The following is a 20,134-nucleotide window of genomic DNA, read 5'->3' as shown; positions in this document are numbered from 1 at the left end:
TGTTCAGCAAATACTTCAATAAAATGAAATCCAATGAGGTTAAAGACACATGACTCAAAACAGGCCAATGAGAGCACTACATTATCTTGGGCCTCGGTGATCGTTTCAGGGATGGCCTGTGATTTAATCCATGCCAATGGGAATCTTTAGCAGGATTTATGGTGTATTTATGATGAGTACACCAAAACTCATCAACTTGTGTACTTTAAACACGTACTGTTTCTTATACATCACTTACATCTCAATAAAGTTGAAAACAATTGTAAAAAATAGATATGCAATAGACAAAGTATTAAATCAGTAGCAGCTTGCAAATGTCTATGTAGTAAGTGGTTTATTTTTTTGTTTGGTTGATTTTTTGTTGGTTTTTTTTGCCGCACCGTATGGCGTGAGGAATCTTAGTTCCCCGACCAGGGATCGAACACTGTGTGTCCCCTGCACTGGAAGTGTGATGTCCTAACCACTGGACTGCCAGGGAATTCCCTGTAGTAAATGGTTTTAAAAGTCCAGTATTGGTGGAAAATAAATTATTGTGTCTATGCTTTAATACCTTAAGACAACGTTAGCAATAGAAGTTTCTGCGATGATGGATTCCATGTTCTATATCTGTGCTATCCAATACAGCAGCCACATGTGTCTGTATTTGAAATGCGGCTAGTGTGACTAATAACTGAATTTTTAATGTATTTAATTTTAATTAACTCCACTATAAGTTGAAAAGTCACATGCTGTTATTGGACAGCACAGCTTTATAACTAAAAGCTAAAAAAAAAACCAAAACCCTAAAGCTCTTTTGAAAAGAATGTATAGTTGTCATACACTGAGCCCTGCTCTGAGCCGTGCACTGTTTATTACCTTATAAGAGGCCTCTTATGGAATAATCTCAACAACCCCATTTTACAGATGAGAAAACTGAGGCTCAGAAAAGGATGTAGATGACTTATCCTGATTATAACAGTGAGGACTGGCTGAGCTAGGACTGGGGCTAGGGTGTCTTTGACTCCAAGACAGGCCCCTGCCTCCTGCCCACCCACCCACTTATCCACAGCCCAGCCTCCACCCCTCCCACCTCACCTCCCTCACCTCACCTCTAGCTCACCAGTTGCCTGCTACCTTTTCTTGATCTCCTCATTGATAAGGCTCACAATTTTCCGCAGCTTGATCTCATCCACAAAGCCATCACCTTTCTGGGCACAGAAGGGAAAGAGCACAGACACGTATGTCTCCCATCCCCTGGGACCCCAGCTCCAGCCTCCCTCCCTGTCCAGGACCCTTGCTCAGAATCACCTTCTTTGAATGGACCAGTTTCCCATCCACGAACACTTCAAATTCCCCTGTAGCCTGGGCAGATATGTCCTCCTCCTGGGGAGGGAATGGTGGAGGTTGGGGGAGGTTAAGAACTCCCCTCCAAGTTCCCTGGGGGTCTTGGAGACCTGACCACCACCACCCCCAACTCTCCCAGGCCACCAGCACACTCACAAAGAGTAGACAGTTTGGAAATTGCTGCTCCAGACTCTTTTTCAGTAGGATATACTGTGGGGAAGAGATGGAATCGTGTAGTCACAGGATCACAGGATCACAGGTCTTAAAAGGAGGGAAAACAGGAACTTCTTCCAGACTTCATGACCCCACTCCCCCCACCTCTAAAGTCAAAACTACTCACCCGAAGTCCATAGCTTCAGAGGCCACTGGAGGCCAAGGGCAGAGAGGAGGGAGGCAGAGAGGTGGAAGGAAGACACCGCATCAGTATCTCAAGTCCAGAGGGACACTGAACAGCTAAGTGAGATCCCATCCCTCCCCTGCTCAGAAGCCCCTCATAGTGCCACCTCACTCAGGGCAAAAAAATACAGTCCTCCCCATGGCCCACAAGCCCCCACAGGATCTGCCCCCATCACCTCTCTGCTCCATCTCCTCCCACTGACCCCCTGGCTCCAGCCACTTCCAACACTCCTGGCTCTTCTTCCAACACTCCAAGCATGCCTTGCCTCAGGGCCTTTGCACTGGCTCTTCCCTCTGCAGAATGCTCTTTCCCTGGTATCTGAATGGCTCCTTCTCTCCCCTCTTTCAGGTCTTTGCTCATATATCACCTCCTCAGTGAGGTCTTCCTGACTACCCCAGCTAAAATTGTGACACCCCCGCCCCGCAAGATGCCTTTTGTCCATAGCACTGATCACCTTCTAAGATACGAGATAATTTGCCATGTGTCGTATTTATTGTCCATCCCTGCCCCTCCACACCAACCAGAATGTCAGTGCCACAGGCATCTCTGTCTTATTCACTGCTGTGTCTCTGATGCTGAGAGCAGGGTCGGCACATGGTTGGTGCTGAATAAATGGTTGTTGAATGAATAAAATAATGAATGAGTCCATGGAGTCAGGGAAAGAGACAGAAAAGAGGAGATGGGCAGAGAAAGAGAGAGGGGGGAGATGGGAAAAGAGAGATAGAGAGAAGGAGAAAGAGACCCACACCACAAGGGGAAAGGAAAAGAGGCAGTGAGTTGGAGAGGGAGCTGGAGAGCTACAGAGAAGGACCAGAGCAAAAGAGACACAGCAGGGGACTGGAGGGGAAGACAAAGCCCCTCCCTGGGCCACATTCAGCCCTGGGTCTCAGGGAGGTCAAGGAAGGTCACTGCTGTTTACTATTGTCATGGACACAAAGATTCAGCTCTGAGACCACAAAGACAGACTGAAGCCGGCCTCCTTTGGCCTTTGCACTGGCTGCTCCCCTTCCCCCCTTGTTACCCCGATCCCCCTATTCCTACCCTCCCCTCCCCACCCCACTTAGTAGTCTCATCACTGAGATGTAGCCGCCTAAGACCCACCTCCTGAGAAAGGCTGTCCCTGAACACTCAGTTTCTGAAGTTCTCCCACCCCTTGTCCTCCCTCAGGGCTCTCTGCTCCCCCCTCCCGCCCACCCCTCCCACCCCCAGGGAAGCATGGCTCTGCTCAGCCCTCTATCCCCAGAAGGCCTGGCCCCTGACCGGCAGGACAGTGAATGAATTCAGAGCTCTCTAGTCCCAAAGAGAATGGCAGGTAGAGCCTACCCCCTGCAGCCCTTTCCCCACGGGGAGGAAGCAGGTGTGGGCGGGGACAGCCCCTCACCAGTACACCACTCGAATCATGATCTTGCTGTCCACGTGGATGTTCTTGCTGGTGGAGGCGAACGCATTGGTAGAAATCGGTAAGGCGACAGCTAACGACGGGATGGCCCCCAGGTTGGGCGTCCCCGGGATATGTCCAGAAGAGGAATCTGTCAACTTGGTGGCTGATAGGTCTGCCCTCAGAGTGGACCCAAGGGGGGGGCCCAGTAAATCGGTGGCCAGTGGAGTAAGGGCAGGAAAGGGCTCTTGGATGGGACCAAATCCACTGGTGACAGATGGGACGTGCTTCACCCTCAAGGTTGGCTCAGGATCCTTATCAGGTGACAAAGTGAGCTCGGGTTCAGGTTCCTGGGGCGGATCCGAAGATAGGGCCGAGTTCGGAAGGGATTCCGAGGCAGGAACCAGGACCTGAGATGGGGTCGGGGTTGGGATCCGGGCCGGAGTCAGGATCCGGACAGGAGTCGGGGACCGGACCGGTGTCGGGGTCCGGACCGGGGTCAGGGTCCGGACCAGAGTCGGGGTCCGGATCGGGCCCAAGGCCGGGACCAGAGTCGGAGTCCGAACCTGGATCGAAGTCCTGACCGGGGTCGTACCCCGGGCCAGAGTCGAGGCCCGGACCGAGGCCGACGGCCGGACCGGGGAAGGAGCTGGGGCCGGCGCCTGGTTGTTCATGGGGGATAGGGGCGCACCCCAGGTAGCCCGGGTTGGGATCCTGCCCAACCCTCCTGCCTTGAGTGGGGAGAGCCTCATCCGCACCGGGTTCTAAAACGGGAGGCAAACACAATGGGGCGCTATTACACGGGGTTCCATTCAGCGCGCAGGTTCTATTGCCCTGAGCCGGGGATGGGGCAGAGGCCTCTGGATCTTCCCTGATAATTCTCATCCCCCAAATCCCTACCTCCAGATTGCCAGTGTCCTTAACATTCAGGCGTTCACTATATGTTCATTGAGTGCCTGCTATATGCACAGTCCTGTACTGGGTGACTCTGGGGCCAGGGCAGTCAGGAAAGCCGAAGTCCAGTTATCAGGTTCCCTGTCCAGTAGAGGAGATATACCCCTTACCAAACAGTGACAGCCCAGTGAGGTCAGGGCGAGGGTGGAGGAGGCACAGGCAGAGGGGATAGAGATATGGTGAGGAAACACAGGGACTTGTGGGATCCCAAAACAGGTGTTAGAACCAGTCTGGGGGCAATCAGAGAGGGCTTCCTAGAAGAGGTGACAACTGAGAGACCTGGAGAAAAATAATAACAACAATAACAGATTTTACATTCACGTAGCGCTAAGTGCTACACACATGCCCCCAGCTGGTAAGTGGCAGAGCCAGGATTCAAACGGCAGCCATCAGACTCTAGGGTCCTGACACAGAACCCTGTGTCAAGGGCTCTATCACACTGAGTTCCTCCAGGGTGGGAACTTGTCTCGTTCACTGCTGAATCCTCAGCTCCTAGAACAAGGCCTGGCACACAGTAGGCACTCAATAAATGTCTTTTTATTTTGAAATAGTTTTAACACTCGTGAGAAGTTGGGAAAAAAGTACAGAGAATTCCTGTGTAACTTTCACCCAGTTTTTCCCAATAACAACATCTTATGTAACCACAGTACATTGTCAAAACCTATTGGTCCAATACTATTTTTTTTTTTTTTTTTTTTTTTTTTGCCTGCACTGGGTCTTTGTTGCTGCACAGGCTTTCTCTAGCTGTGACAAGTGGGGGCTACTCTTCGTTTTGGTGCGCGGGCTTCTCATTGCAGTGTCTTCTCTTGTTGTGGAGCACGGGCTCTAGGTGCAGGCTTCAGCAGTTACAGCACGCGGGCTCAGTAGTTGCGGTGTGTGGGCTCAGTAGTTGTGGCGCACAGGCTTAGTTGCCCTGAGGCATGTGGGATCTTCTCGGACCAGGGATCAAACCCATGTCCCCTGCATTGGCAAGTGGATTCTTAACCGCTGGACCACCAGGGAAGTCCAATCCAATACTATTAGGTCAGGTACAGATCTTATTCAGATTCATGGAAAGGTTTCAAAGAGAAGCCCACTGTGCTTCCCAACCCCTGAGAGCCCCTCCTGTGCTAAAGCTTGGGCCTGGGTCCCAAAAACCAGGAAGATCAAGAAAGACACTGAGGGCTTCCTTGGTGGCACAGTGGTTAGGAATCCGCCTGCCAACGTAGGGGACACGGGCTCGAGCCCTGGTCCGGGAAGATCCCACATGCCGTGGAGCAACTAAGCCCGTGCACCACAACTACTGAGCCTGCGCTCTAGAGCCCGCGAGCCACAACTACTGAGCCCACGTGCCACAACTACTGAAGCCCACATGCCTAGAGCCCATGCTCCGCAACAAGAGAAGCCACCGCAATGAGAAGCCCGTGCACCGCAACGGAGAGTAGCCCCCGCTCGCCGCAACTAGAGAAAGCCTGCGTCCAGCAACGAAGACCCAACACAGCCAAAAAAAAAGAAAGACACTGAATTTTCTGTGTGATGCTAGGCAAGCATCTACCCCTCTCTGGGCTTCAGTTTGCCCCTCTGTGAAATGAACTTGAAATGGGCTTTCCTCTTATAGCATAATATTGAGAAGTAATATTTACTGAGCATCTATTGCATGCCAGCCTCTGTTTTAAAATGCTTTGTACTTATTAACTCATTTAATACTCACAAACTTCTGAAGCAGATTCTATTACTAGTTTCATTTTACAGATAAGGAAATTAAGGCACAGAGAGGTAAAGTGACTTGTCTGAATACATGGCAGAACCAAGATCTGAGCCAAAGCAGTCTGATTTCTGTGCATTTGTAGGCTTTTTGGCTTTTGTCTTTGTTTTCGCTTTTTTGGAGTGATCATTTAGGTTACTTTATTTGCTACTGCCATTGTGCTAAATGCAATAAGTGTATATCTGATTTAAAGATTTAAAGCTCTGCCAAAAGAGAAAAAAAATGACAAGTTTCTCCTTGGTGTGCAATACCTTCTACCTTAGTCCTCTGGGGCCCTGCTTCCTTTCACCTTTAAAGTGAAGGATTTGGACCAGAATAACTTTCTCTTCCCTGCAAGCTCTGATCATCTGAGATAGTCTTCCTTGCCCCAGAGGCTACGACCTTAGGCTGAGCCTGCAGCAGCCTGTGAGGCAAAGCGATAGAACAGAGCCTGCACTTTAAAGGGCCTCCAGACTTGGGTGTGGGACTCTTCCCTTATGGTGGTGAATCAGAGGACTCTGGTCATCACTCTTTGATAATCCAGCCAGTACTGTTCCTGTGATGACTCACCGACATGTACAGTGATGGTGCCAAGACTCTGAGATAGGTGAGGCATCCTTGACACCAGAAGTGCATCAAAGGGGGAATCCATGGGATTCAGCTGCCTGCCTTCAGCTTGCATGCAGTTATTGATCAAAAATACACGATGAAGGGACTTCCCTGGTGGTGCAGTGGCTAAGAATCCACCTGCCAATGCAGGGAACACGGGTTCGATCCCTGGTCCGGGAAGATCCCACATGCCGCGGAGCGACTAAGCCCGTGCGCCACTGCTACTGAGCCTGCGCTCTAGAGCCCGCGAGCCACAACTACTGAGCCCACATGCCGCAACTACTGAAGCCCGCGCACCTAGAGCCCGTGCTCCACAACGAGAGAAGCCACTGCAATGAGAAGCCCGTGCACTGCAATGAAGAGTAGCCCCCGCTCACCGCAACTAGAGAAAGCCCACACGCAGCAACGAGGACCCAACGCAGCTAAAAATAAATACATAAAATAAATAAATTTTTTAAAAAATACACGATGAGTGTAACACAGCTTCCCATCTTTGTTTTTTTTTTTTTTAAATTTTATTTATTTATTTATTTATGGCTGTGTTGGGTCTTCGTCTCTGTGCGAGGGCTTTCTCTAGTTGCGGCAAGTGGGGGCCACTCTTCATCGCGGTGCGCGGGCCTCTCACCCTCGCGGTCTCTCTTTGTTGCGGAGCACAGGCTCCAGACGCGCAGGCTCAGCAATTGTGGCTCACGGGCCTAGTTGCTCCGCGGCACGTGGGATCTTCCCAGACCAGGGCTCGAACCCGTGTCCCCTGCATTGGCAGGCAGATTCTCAACCACTGCGCCACCAGGGAAGACCCATCTTTGCTTTTAAATTGAGTTCTGCTCTCTCGGCAGGTGGTATAATTTGTTCAAGGCAGCAAAGACTCGGCCTCTGAATATCGCGTTGTCTTTGAAGGAACAATGGGCTGGTGTTGATGTCTGCCTTTAATCTCAATTTAAATATCATTTGATAGTAGGCTTTTGTTTCAATGTCCATATTCCTTAATGGTACAGTTAATTCTCATGACACAGAAATTCAATATAGTGAAACTTGAAAGGAGAATTTGTACGTATAAGTATTTATTCAATATATGGTATCGTTGACTGAATTAAAAGAACATGTGGATCCCTTGGCTGATGTTCTAATAAAAGGACTCCTTCATTTGTTCATTTGTTGCTATATTCCATTTGTTACTTTTCTCTGTTCTCTCATCTTCAGTTCCTATGGTTTTGCTCATTTCCAAAAGTGCTTGGGCACTGTCCCAGCCTACTCCCCACTAGAAAATATGGGGAAGGAGGATTGGCAGAAATTGGCTGATGCAGGCTTTTTCTATTTTCAGTGGTAGAAGTAGTATTAGATGTGTGATGAACTGTCTTAGGATAGTCCCCAAATTTAGGAAGGTTCCCCCTCTCTGCTAGATCTTACCTAGATTTGTTCCATCCCATCAGGAAGGAGCTGCAGCAGTTACTCCACTCTCTGAGCCTCCCGTTGCTCTGTAAAATAGTTTCTTTCTGCTCTCACTGATTGGTTCTGTCCGTTTGCCTGCCAGGTACAGTACTTATATCTAGTAACAAACGCTGATTTTTGATACAGAAAGGGACACTCCTTTGCCCACATATTCCATGTGATTTGGACAGGCTGACCTTAATCCCTGCCACGCACTAGACAGATGGCCAAGCCTGGCCAATCAAAATAAGCCATACTGCCTGGCCCCTAGTTTGAGCAAGGCCATGTGACAAGCCAGGGCCAATGAAAGCCTGTCTGCATATGAAGTCATCCTAGAGACAACTGGAGGAAAACACTGAGCCCCTGAATCCAGCCCTGCTAAAGCTACACCTGCCATAGGATTTTCACTTTTATAAACTAATAAATTCTCTTGTTTATTTAAACTACTTTGAGTTGTTTCTGACGCCTGCATTAGAGTCCTATTATTCTTCTCAGGAGACAGAATCTCTCCCCTCAGCCCCAAAACCACATCCAAAGCACTCAACTTGATGAGTCAAAGCTGATCAAACTAAGAGCCTTTATAGATGTCTCTGGAGAGATGGGGGGAGAAAAAGAGATAGGCTATAAATAACCATTATGTACAACTTCCAATGGTAAAATCCTCCCCATCACCCCTTCCAGCTTGAACTCCAATGTGTCTGAAGCAGAGAATACAAAAATATCCAAGTTCTGTCCCCAGGTGCTGATGGAGAAGGGGCAGCTCAGGCCTAGAAACAGAGGAAGTAGGAAGCATTAGAAAGGTCTGCCCCTCCACCTCCCCTCCCTCTCCCCAGTGAGTGGAAATCAGTGGAGAAGCTCTGGCTGAGGCTCCCCACTGTGACCTCTTGAGGCCCAAAGGTCATCCAAAGAGAAGATGCCAAGTAGCCCAAAACGATAGCAAAAGGCATGCAAGATAGAACTAAATTAAGTCAAAACTGGAAAATGGGCAGAGGACCTTCTAGAGACTCTACCCTCCTCATTTTACAGATAAAGGAGAGCTACACGAAAAGCAGGAGCTGCCTCTGCCCAGCATGCCCAACGTGCGCAGGGTGGGGAAAGGTGGGTAACTACCTCCCGAGCATAGATACAAGGAGCAGATATGACGTAAACCGAACGAGCGTCTCCATCTTCAGGGCGATTCCAATCTGAGGACGGGCTGCGGGAGGAAAAGAGTAAGATCCAGACACTTTAAATTCTCATATCTTGTTTTCCCACCCACCAAGGAGGGGAACCCAAAGCCAACCAGAGGAATTGTGAAACGACCCAACCAGAAAAAGGTTGGAGCTGGGGTAAGAGAAAGGGACCAATCAAGGAAGGCCCATCAAGGAATCAGGCCAATTGCATTACGGAGATTGATGCAAGCAACCGAGAGGGACAAGGCTTACGTCTGCGGCCAAGCCCCTCACCTCGGGCCATTCCCGGCACCTTCCCGCGTCCTCATGTTGTTGAGTGCATCAGGGAGCGCGTGGACCGATGGCTCCGGGGTCCCCGCCAGCAAGCGAGACCCAGTATCCCGGCCAGGGCCACGGCGTCGCACATGGACCAGCAAGAGCGCAGAGCCGGCCAAGCCCGCGGCCACCAGCAGTCCCAAAGCCGGTGGCAAAAGGAAGCGCTGCGGGTCCCCCGGCCTCAGACCCGACGGGGCCACAGGCAACGCGCCTGCGCCGTCGGGGTGAACCGGGAACTCGCACCGCGCGCCCATGTAGCCGGGCGCGCAGGCGCAGACGAGGCCGGAGAAGTGCGCGTAGCAGCGCCCGCCGTGGGCGCAGGGGCGCGCGGCGCAGGGGTCGGCGCGCTCGCGGCAGTCGCGGCCGCCGAAGCCCAGCGCGCAGGAGCAACGGCGCGCGCCGCCGCCCTCCAGGCAGGTGCCGCCGTTGGCGCAGGCGCGGCTGGCGCAGTCATCCAGGTCGTGCTCGCAGCGCTGCCCCGCGAAGCCGGCGCGGCAGCGGCAGCGCAGGGCGTGGCCCAGATCCAGGCAGAGCCCGCCTGTGGGGAAGGGGGCGTCAGGGGCGCGGCCCGATTGAGGGGAGTCCCCCAAGCCCGCCGCCCCAAGCCCGCCCGCCCTCGATTTCTTCTCAGCTCGGTGATCCCCGCCCTCATCTTTTCTCTGGGCCCCCCTCTACCATCTAACTCTAGGGCCAGCCTCTGGGAGTTTGCCTGGAAAACCGGCCCGCCTCTTCTTCCCCTGGTAAAGTCTTGGATTAACTCGGCCTCACACCTCTTTGGTTCTCTGGGTCTCTGTCTCTTTTTCTCTCGGCTTTAACCGTACTGAAATAGCTTCAACAGTTCTGGAACGACGGGTTTGAACCACCTGGCCTTTGCCCGTGCTTTCTTCTCCCTTTTCCCTTCCTTCTTTTCTCTCATTCATTTCACCTGTTCTCTTCTCGAACTCATCCTCCAGGTCTGTGCTCAGGTGTCCCCTCCTCCAGAAAGCCATCCGATTCTTCCTCCATCCCAACCCTGCGCTCCCCCATCTCACCCTGGCCACTGTGGGCCCTGTCTAAGGACGACTCTGTCTTCCCCTCTGGACTGGTACCCCTATGTACCACTGCTGTGTTCCCACTACCACTCAGCCCAGAGTGAACACTCGGTGAGCGTTTTGGAGAGAATTAGTATTAAAATAAGAGGGCGCTGAGCCCTTCACATTCATGGTCTCATTTAATATTTTAATACCTATGTCAAATCAGGTCTCACCACTATTCAGAACCCTCCTCTGGCTCCATCTCAGGGTAACACCAGAATCCTCCCCATAACCCATGAAGCCCTACAGGATCTGTCCCAGTCACCTCCCTGGCCTCATCTGTCACCAGCCTACCCTCACTCCCTCTGTGCTCCAACCACACTGGCTTCCCGGCGATGCTCAACACACCAGGCACATTCCTACCTCAGGGTCTTTGCACTTGTTCATCCCTCTGCCTGGAACATACTCTTCCCTCAGATCCCCACATGGCTGCCTCCCTACCTGCAGCATGGTCTTCCTTACCCACTCTAGCTAAAATGTCAACCTGCCACCCCATACACACTACTTCTCATCCCCCTTCTGGCTTTATTTTTCTTCGTTTTTTTGTTTTGTTTTGTTTTATTTTTGGCGGTGCCTCACGGCTTTTGGGATCTTAGTTCCCCGACCAGGGATTGAACCCGTGCCCCCTGCAGTGGAAGCACAGAGTCCTAACCACCAGGGGATTCCCTCCTCTTAGTTTTTATCACCACAAAACCTCCTATATTTACTCATTGATCTTCTTTATTGTCTCTCTGCTCCATCAGCTCTACGAGGGTGGGGGTTTTCATCTCATTCCCTACTGTATCCCTGGAACAGGGCCTGGCACACAGTAGATGCTCAACAAATAGTTATGAGATAGGAATGTCACCTCGCCCGTTTTACAGAAGAGCAAACTGAGACTGGGCAGAGGGGAGCCCAGCCGCAGGCCGAGAGGAGGCAAAGCCAGGATCCCCACCCGGGACTGTGTGAGCCAAGCCCTGCTCTTGCCCACTGACCATGCAGGGACCCCCACTCCCCTCCCTCACCGCTCTGTCCTCCCCACCTCACCATTCCGGCATGGCTGCAGGCTGCACCGGTCCACCCTCTTCTCACAATTGGAGCCTTGGAAACCGGGCGGGCAACGGCAGATGTAGGCAGAGTCGGGGTCCGCACCTCCCACACACAAGCCGCCGTTGAAGCAAGGTCCATCCGCACATGTCACCCCGCTCACCTCACACCGCAACCCATAGAACCCACGGGGACAGGTGCATTCGAAGGACCCTGGGGTCTCCTGGGCACAGGCAAGAGGACTTTGGATCAGCATCTCCTTAGAAAGAAATCCCATCCCTCTCCTCAGTCTTTTTTTTTGGCCGCCTGGAGCGGCATGAGGGATCTTAGTTCCCTGACCAGGGATTGAACCTGTGTCTCCTGCGGTGAAAGCACGGAGTCTTAACCACTGGACCGCCAGGGAAGTCCCCCCTTCCCCAGTCTTGACCATTGGGGGGCTGCTCCTTGTCTAGTCCCACCTCCTAGGGTGTAGGGGCCTCACCGAGGAAGTCCCTGAGCCGAGACAACCTCTCTGTTCCACGTTTCTGGGTCTGCCCATCCAACCCCACAGAGGGGAGGCTCTGGAGGCCCGGAGAGATCCCATTCCCACCTCTACACCTTTGCTGCCAAATGCTGCCCGCCCTGTCTGCCCTCCCCGATGCTGTGTTGCATGGCCCAGGCCTAGCTCTAAACCCACCTCTTCCATGGAGCCTTCCCTGGATCTCCCCTTCTCAGGCCCTCCCCCTAACTTGAACGCTGAGTGTTTCTCACTGTCCCGTGGTGGCAGTGTCCAGGTGGCCCACACCAGGCTCTGCTTCATCCCAGGCTCACTCCCACCACCATACCTTCGCTTCCCCCAGGCCACTCGTCTGGTCTAGCTTCTCCAGTCGCCTCCTGTCTGCCAAATCGGACTTCAGAAGCCCCAGCCCGGGTCCATCTTCAGGAAGCCTTCTCTGATGCCTGCCCATCCCTAATCCTCAACCCACTCGGCCCCACCACCCCTACCTTGAGCTCTGACTGGTTCTCTACCCCATAGGCAGGGCAGTTTGTGGCCCGACAGGATCCCTCATCATTCCCACATCCACACCTTTAGGTGCCACCCACTGGGTCTGCTCTCCCCAACACATCATCCTACTTCAAGGCCCCCAGATGCAGGTTGGACACCTCCAGGAAGCCCTCCCTGATAGCTGCCCCAGCACCCCCCCCTCAGGCTGTTGTCTCATGGAGCCCCAGACAGGGGACTCCCTGGGAAAAGTACTACCCAGGATCGGGGTGCGGGGGGGGGGGGTGATACTGACACTACAGCTGCCTCCATTGGCACACGGATTCCCATCACAGGGCCCAGGCCCGGGTACGAGGCATCCAGTGGTGGCAGAGGATGGGCCCCTGGGGCTGAGGCAGCTGCTGGTGGAGACAGGGATTGTGCAGAGGGGCCCAGTCCAGCCCTCCAGGCATCGACATTCATCGGGCTGCTCACAGAAGCCGTGCTCTGGGCTGCAGCCTGCTCGACATGCCGCTATGGGGGAAGGAGAGACAGAGGGAAGAGGAATATTGTTGGAGGGAGGATAGGAAATCAGAGAAATTTCTGAGCACTTTCCGTGCACCACTTGTTTCATCTTTGTGACTCAACCCAATGGGCTAGATGGTATTGCGACTCCCAGTTTACAGACAGGGAAACTGAGGCCCCGAGAGGCAGGGTGATTTACCCAGCTAGGAAGTGGCACAGCGAGGATCTGAACCCAGACCAATGAGTTCCAGAGTCTGTGCTCTTGGAAGGAGAAAGGAGTGGGGGCTCCCAGGTCTGAGCTTGGAGAGAGGAGAATGAAGGAAGAGGATCAATGATTGAGGAGGTACCCTTGGCCTTCCAGGGGAAATGGGAGGGCCTTGGATTAGGGGAGGTCTGGGAGGATCTGGATAAGCCTGGTGGTCCTAGGGGCTTCAGTGGGGCTCAGACATTGGGATATCTAGGGTGGGTTGGGGGATCCCAAGCTTTAGAACGCAGCGGGGTCTGGAGTGCAATCACAGGGAGGGAGGATGGTGGAACCCCTGGGGGGGATGGGAGGAGCTTCCAAAGCTCCTGAGTGGGGGTAGGGAGGGCCCCAGAATTAGAAGAGCTTTGGGGTCTGAGCATCTGGAAAGGGGTGTGGGTATGGATTAGGGGAGTAACTGGGGGTACAAGGATGGGAAACGGGTGTGCGGTTCTTATTTGGGGAGACAAGAGTGCTGGGAAGAGGGAAGGGGGCTGGAGTGCCCAGGCAGGGCTGGAGAGAAATCTAGGGTCCTCAGTTTCCCAGAAAGTGGTAGCTGGATCATGGGAGCGGGCTGAAGACCATGAGTGAAGCTGGCGAGGGGTTCTCGGGTCCCCAGTTCCCTGAAGAGGGTAACTAGGTTGTGAAAGGAGCCGGAGGGGCCGTGACGGGATGGGGTGGGGTTGAACGCAGGACTCACGCGGTGCCTCGCATTTGTCCTCAATCTGCGGGCAGGGGCGCAGTTCCGGGCCACACCGCGAGGGGGCGCCGCGCGAGCGGCAGAGGCGCGCGCACGCGGCCCCAACGGCCGGCGGCTCGCAGCGCACGCGGTAGGAGAAGCGCAGCTCCCAGGCGCCTGCGCGCTGCACGTCCCGGGCCCACGGGCCCCCGGCCGCCAGGCGACGCCGGCCCGCCACGCGCGCCAGCAGGCTCCAAGCGGGCCCTGCGGGGAGAAGGGAGATGTGCTAGGCTGCGGCCCGCCTCGGTCTCGGGATGGAGACGGAGTGCGCAGGCTCGCACTCTCCCTTCCCATTTTAACGAAGCCAAAACACCCCTTTTGAGTCTTGAGAATGGCAGTTACTTAGCAAGGCTGCAAACCCCCCTAATGCGCCCCGGGATCTTCGATGACGCGAACTCTATGACCATCATGATGATAACAGTTCTCCCAGAGAAGGCGAAGTGCCCCTATATTTTGCCCCAGAATCTTTGTATATTAAAGTAGTTATGAGACCCCTAACACCCTGGGACATGTGACATCCCTAATATGGCCAAGGGGCAATGACAGGTCTTTGAAGTGAGGTCAAAAACACCCCCGGGCTTCCCTGGTGGCGCAGTGGTTGAGAATCTGCCTGCCAATGCAGGGGACACGGGTTCGGGCCCTGGTCTGGGAAGATCCCGCGTGCCGCGGAGCGACTAGGCCCGTGAGCCACAACTGCTGAGCCTGCGCGTCTGGAGCCTGTGCTCCGCAACAAGAGAGGCCGCGATGGTGAGAGGCCCGCGCACCGTGATGAAGCGTGGCCCCCGCTTGCCGCAACTGGAGAAAGCCCTTGCAAAAAAAAAAAAAAAGGAAAACAAAAACACCCCCGCCAAAAAAAAAAAAAAAACCCAAATTGTGCCTCAGGATTTTCCTATATCAAAATGGTGACAGAACCCCGCCTGTGGGCCTTATATAGCATCAAAGTCCCCCTCGAATTAAGGTTAAGATCATCTCATATCCCTCCCTGAAACCTCTCTGGTGAAACTGCAACATCCCAAAGGGGTCCTGAGGCCCTCTATATGGACAAGGTGACAGAGCTTTGCCTACAAGAACCAGAAAGTAACTCATATTGTACCCTGGGTTCTCAAAATCAGATGGTGACAGAGCAGGACTGTGAAACGCTGCTCCTGCGACTCCAAGATAGTAAGAGAGCTGCTTCCCGCTCTCCCTGCCCCCACCCCGCTTTGCCTGGTATCAGGACATTTCTGTGTCGACATGCCAAGAGCCCTGGGGCTGTCAACACCCAGCACCACACTCCGGGAGCTGTGATGACATCATGGGTCCAGCAATCCCATGAATGCCCCACCCTACAGACAGCCCCATGTCACTCTCCTGGACCTCACATCGGGCCCCAACTCCCTGGATCTCCCACACTCTACACTGAAGTCCCAGAATTGAAGATACTCACCTCCAATCTGTTCTCCTAACTCCTCTCTCCAGGTTTCAATGATGAGAGAGAAGGTGCCCTGCTTGGGTGGAGGAAGGTGGAGAGGGAAGAATGAAGACAGTGGTCAGGGCAGGTAGGTACTTGAAGAAGTCCAGATTTTAAGAGGTAAAGAGTGACGACCATTCCAGGGACCAGACAGGCAAGGGACAATTCCCAGAGGCTGGCCCAGGGAAGGAATGACTGTTTTGGCTTTCTTTATTGAGCACTTACTATGTGGTAAGCACTATACTCAAGATACCTGGTTGAATCTCTCAAAAGGGACCACTGTAATGTACCATGATGATCCCATTTTACAGATGAGGATACTGAGGCTGGAAAAGGGAAAGTCACTTGCCCCAAAGCATAAGCGTCTAGAATTCAAAAACAATTCTGTTCACCTTTATGCTTTGGGGGTTGTGGGATGGGAAATAGGATTTTGGAGGTGAAAAAGTCATGGATACAGGCCCCAGCTGGAAGGTCTGAGAAGAGATAAGGTGAGAGGATATTGGGGGTCCCCAAGACAGAGTGTGAAAGTCTCCCTAGGTGCAAGGAAATTTGGGGATAAAGATGAGGATAACAGTGTTTAAGGATCCCCAAGGAACAGGGGTAGGGTTCTGTGAATTGAGGATTTCTAGAAGGTGAGTTTGGGGTTCTGGGAATTCAGGGTTCCAGGCATGCAAGGCTGGGATCTGGGATCCCTAGAGGGAAATTCGGAATCAGAAAATTTGGGTTTATGGGTAGGGTTTATGGGTCTGAGAATTCCAGATGATGGAGTTACTGGGAATTTGGGGTCTCCAGGGGGCAGGGTCTTGGAAGTTGGAGGGCAGATGGCAGTCGAGGTTTGGGTAAGGCCCCCAGCACGGGCGTGCCCCGGGACTGGGTCTCACCGGCCAGGCGTCCCGGAAGGGCACGCGCATGAGGCCGTCCGGCAGCGGCAAGTCAGGCGCTGGTGCTCCGGGCTGCGCAGTGTAGACCGGTCCGCGCGCACTCAGCGCCGCGCCCAGGGTGCACGGAGACTCGGCGGCCTCCTCGGAGATCCCTGGCTTCAGGCAGACCCTGAAGAAGAGGCGGCAGGTGTCCCCGGCCTTGCAGGGGGACCGCGGGGCGCCCGGGCCTGGTCCCGGCCCGAAAGAGTGGATCTGCAGCTCGAAGATGCCGGCCGGCCGTGTCTGGGGCGGAAAGGGGTACAGGGTGAGGGGACTGCGGGGACCCAGACGTCTCATCCGCCCCGCGCCCCCTCCCCAAGACCCCCGGGTCGCACCCCCTCCCATCCACCCTTTCCACTCCGGCTCCGACCTGGGGAAGGAAAAAGAGCGCCAGGATCACCGTCGGGGAGAGGAGCTGGGGCATCTGCGGGGAGACCATGGCCTTCCGGAGGTCTTGGGAGCCGCAGCTGCTGGCTCCGGAGCCTTATATCTGAGAGGACAGCTCCGCCCCTTCGGGCAGCCGCCGGCTCCAGGGGACCCTAGGGGAGGAGGTCGCAGGGGAAGGAGAGCGTGCTGGAGCAGCCGTGAGACTGTGTCGTGGCCACAGGCAGTGCAGCAAGTGCACATCTTATATGCGGTTGTGGGCATGATTTGTGTGGCTGAGGATAGGGTGGGGTTGGGGGGGTTAAGCTTGTGTGTGAGGTTGGATATGATTTTAAAACTCTGAGTGTGTGTGATGTGTGAGCAAGAGCTACTGGAGGGTGTACATGACTGTGATTGTGTGTCTAGGTCAGATTGTGTGGCTCCACGTGTGCCTGAAATTGTATATGGTTAAGCCTCTTTGTGAGGTTGTAAATAATTCTAAGATTCTGTGTGTGTGTGTGTGTGTGTGTATACACGCACGCACACACCTGCATGGGAGAATGGAGATGTACATGATTTCATGGTTGTGTGACTTTTTGAGATTCTGTGGCTGTGTAGATGCTTCTCTGTGCAGGTGTACAAAAGTGTGTTAGCTCCTGGACCACTGTGTGTAGTTGTAGGAACCTGTGACTTTGTGGTCTGTGCAGGTGCTTCTAGGTGGCTGTGTGTGTTTGTGTGTGTGGTAAGGTCTGTGCAAGGTTGTGAATGGCTGAGGGCTTGTGTGTGAAGGAGGCTGGGTGCGGGAGGTCCATGAGTGTAGCCCTGTGTGGATACGATGAAGATCCAGTGTTCTTTGTGGACCCGTGTGTGTGTGTGTGTGTGTGCGCGCACGCGCATGCTCGATTGTGTTCCCCTCCCCAAAACAAAGCCACCCTCCCTAAACCCGCATCACGGATGCACCAGACGCCAGGGCAAGGAGCCCCCGCCTCAGAGGGGGCTCCCAGCTGTATGTAAATGCTGCCATCTGCTGGGCGGCCGCGCCCCTCCCCCTTTGGGCCGCAGCTGGGCTGCCCGTTTGGCCTCCGGAAGGTGTGAGTAGCAAATGGGCAGGAAATTCGGTCCTCACAGATCAGGGGCCCGCTCCCTCACTCCAGGATGAATGGGGGAGGGGGGCACCCCGCGCCCTCCAGAAGCTCCTTAGTATTCCAGGACCACCGCAAGGAAAGCTGGTTAGAGCAGATGTTCCAGCCCTCTGGTCCTAATCATTTACTCTGTGCCAGGTGCTGAGCAAAGCCCTTTAGATGGAGTAAACTTTTTTTTTTCCAGAATAAAAAAATTTAACGCTTAGAAGCTAATAATTATAGGGGGAAATACAGGTTCAATTATATGCGTACATATTTTTCTTCTGGAGAAGGTGCTCAATAAAGCACAGCCCAGTAGAGCCAGGCATACAGTAAGTGCTCAGTCATTTTTAATGAATGAAAGAACTCAATCTAAACAGTTTTCTCATAATCCTGAGGACGGGAGTCATGGAAGGGTTTGGAACAGGGGAGGGCCATGGTCAATTGTGCAGAACATCCCAGGTTCCTTTGCACAGGTTTTTCTTCTACTTGATATATTCTTTCCACTTCCTTTTAAATTCTGTTCTTACCATTCAGACTTCACCTCCTATAGGAGGCCTTCCCTAACACCCCCCAAGGGGGTCAGGCACCTCTTCTGAGTTCCCACAGCCCCTGGGGACTCCTCTATCCGAGGCCCAACCACTCTGGCCTATGAGGTCTTTCTAAGCACAAATCTGACCATGTCCCTCTCCTACATAGACTCTTCCATGGCTCCCCAGTGCCTTCCAGCTTCTGAAATTCTAAGGTTGACACTTAAGGCCCTCCCTCCACATCCCCCTACTCAAAACAGGTTCTGTGGCCCCAAAGCACAGAGCCAGACCTTGTGGACCCCGGTTACTGGGAGGCAAATTAGGGCCTGTACTGGGGTAGGTGAAGGAGTGAGCCTCCCATTATAGGAACTATTCAAATGAGATTTGGACAGCTATTAGAAGCTGTGGGAGAAGGCAAATTCCTGCCCTGGATAATAACTGGGGAGGTAACAGTTTCCAGGTCTGAGATATCTCAAAGATTTTAAAGATTGTAAAAACAGCCAGCCTTTATTGAGGGTTTCTGCCAGGCATGATAGTGTTTCATGTGAATTCTCTCAAGTCTGTATGTGTACTTTAAGGGATTTCCAAGCATCTTTTTGGCTATCTAGGACTTTTCCTTATGTGCCCACCTTAGAGCCCACAAAAGGCTATGCTGAGGTGACATCTGCAAAGACCTGAAGGAGGGGAGGGAGTGAGCTATATGGATCCTGGGAAAAAAACATTCCTGGCAGAGGGCATAGCAAGTGCAAAGGCCCTGGGGTGACCATGCCCGGCACACCCAGATATCCCCATGGTTTGTCTCATTTCATTCTGGTCTCTGCTCAAATACACCCTCCCAAGAGGCCTTCTCTGACTGTCCCATTCAATCTAAAACAGCACTCCTGCTCCCAAACCACTCTATCTCCTTACCATGCTTTTCTCTATGCATTTATTTTACCCCGAGAAATATCTGACCATTTTGTCTCCTCCATGAGAACATCAGCTCCTTTTTTTCTAGAGCTTTTTTTCTTGTTTGTTCACCAATACACCCTTGTGCCTAAAATGAGGCCTGGCAGTCAGTACTTAGGAAATATCTGTTGAGTAAGCAAATGAGAGGTACTATTATTAACCTCTTATGAATGAGCAAACTGAGACGCTTGAGACCTTGCCCAGGGTCACAGGGCTTGCAAGTGGCGTGCAACCTGGGAATTCAGCCCCTGCTGGGATATGCCTTAACACTGGCCCAATCGTGCCCACTGGATGACGCCCTAATGCAGCCCTAGCACCGAGCATTTGATATAAACATCCTACGCCATGTCATGTAAGCAGCGTCTCAGAGGCCACCTGGCACAAGTCAAACCCTCTCCTCCCCTCCAGCTTTAAGCAGGTGTGACCTGACAGACGGCACCATCCCTGAACCAGCATCAATGTGGGGGAGAGGCCTTGGAGGAACCCACTGGACACTGAAGCATGTGCCACCCAGACTGCTAACCTTAACCCCCAGGGCCATGGGCCAATGGACAAACGTACTTCCTCCTTTCATGCCCCGTGGGTGGACAGATCTGAGTCACATTTCAAAAGGCTCCTCAGAAGGCCCCATGGGTCACCCCCTGTGGTCAGCGAGCACTCACTTGTGGTGGCTCCCTCCGTCCACAAACTCTCTCCCCAGGATCATGTTCCCCAAATACATTGCTTTCAGTTAGGAGTTTCCAACGCTCAAAGCTACCTGCAAAGAAAACACAGGCCCTCCCTCAATCCTGCAGACGCTCTCAAGGTAGGGAATCCTGAGGATATCGGGGAAACTCTCTCCTTGATCACAAATGGTACACCTCAGGGTGGGGGTGGAGGGCTGCAAATGTTACTTATTTGTAGACATCTTTGAGCCTTGTTTAAAAATCTAGAGTTCA

The 20,134-nt window shown here is 53.1% G+C and overlaps 2 protein-coding genes across 2 annotated transcripts; both read right to left on the bottom strand.

Moving 5' to 3' along the window:
• Positions 1-1,109: 1,109 nt before the first annotated feature.
• SELENOV (selenoprotein V) lies at positions 1,110-3,772 on the bottom strand. The gene is made up of 5 exons (XM_061174015.1): positions 3,102-3,772; positions 1,664-1,688; positions 1,480-1,533; positions 1,288-1,362; positions 1,110-1,187 (listed from the first exon to the last, which is right to left on the bottom strand). The coding sequence occupies exons 1-5, from the start codon at positions 3,770-3,772 to the stop codon at positions 1,110-1,112; spliced, it is 903 nt and encodes a 300-aa protein (XP_061029998.1).
• A 3,693-nt stretch (positions 3,773-7,465) lies between these two features.
• DLL3 (delta like canonical Notch ligand 3) lies at positions 7,466-16,673 on the bottom strand. The gene is made up of 9 exons (XM_061173380.1): positions 16,605-16,673; positions 16,196-16,477; positions 15,291-15,348; positions 13,826-14,068; positions 12,676-12,893; positions 11,399-11,621; positions 9,258-9,837; positions 8,923-9,007; positions 7,466-8,579 (listed from the first exon to the last, which is right to left on the bottom strand). Exons 1-9 carry the CDS (start codon positions 16,671-16,673, stop codon positions 8,574-8,576), a joined length of 1,764 nt encoding a protein of 587 aa, XP_061029363.1. The 3' UTR covers positions 7,466-8,573.
• Between the last annotated feature and the right edge of the window lie 3,461 nt (positions 16,674-20,134).

Source organism: Eubalaena glacialis, chromosome 18 (assembly GCF_028564815.1).
Source record: "Eubalaena glacialis isolate mEubGla1 chromosome 18, mEubGla1.1.hap2.+ XY, whole genome shotgun sequence".
NCBI lineage: Eukaryota > Metazoa > Chordata > Mammalia > Artiodactyla > Balaenidae > Eubalaena > Eubalaena glacialis.
This window is presented reverse-complemented; position numbering and strand designations above follow the sequence as displayed.

Coding starts and splice junctions, on each gene's coding strand:
- DLL3 (XM_061173380.1), bottom strand. CDS start 16,673: ATGGTCTCCCCGCAGATGCCCCAGCTCCTCTCCCCGACGGTGATCCTG. Junction 16,478..16,604: donor CGCTCTTTTTCCTTCCCCAG/GTCGGAGCCGGA, acceptor TTTCCGCCCCAG/ACACGGCCGGCCGGCATCTT. Junction 9,008..9,257: donor GGTGCCGGGAATGGCCCGAG/GTGAGGGGCTTG, acceptor TTCCTCCCGCAG/CCCGTCCTCAGATTGGAATC.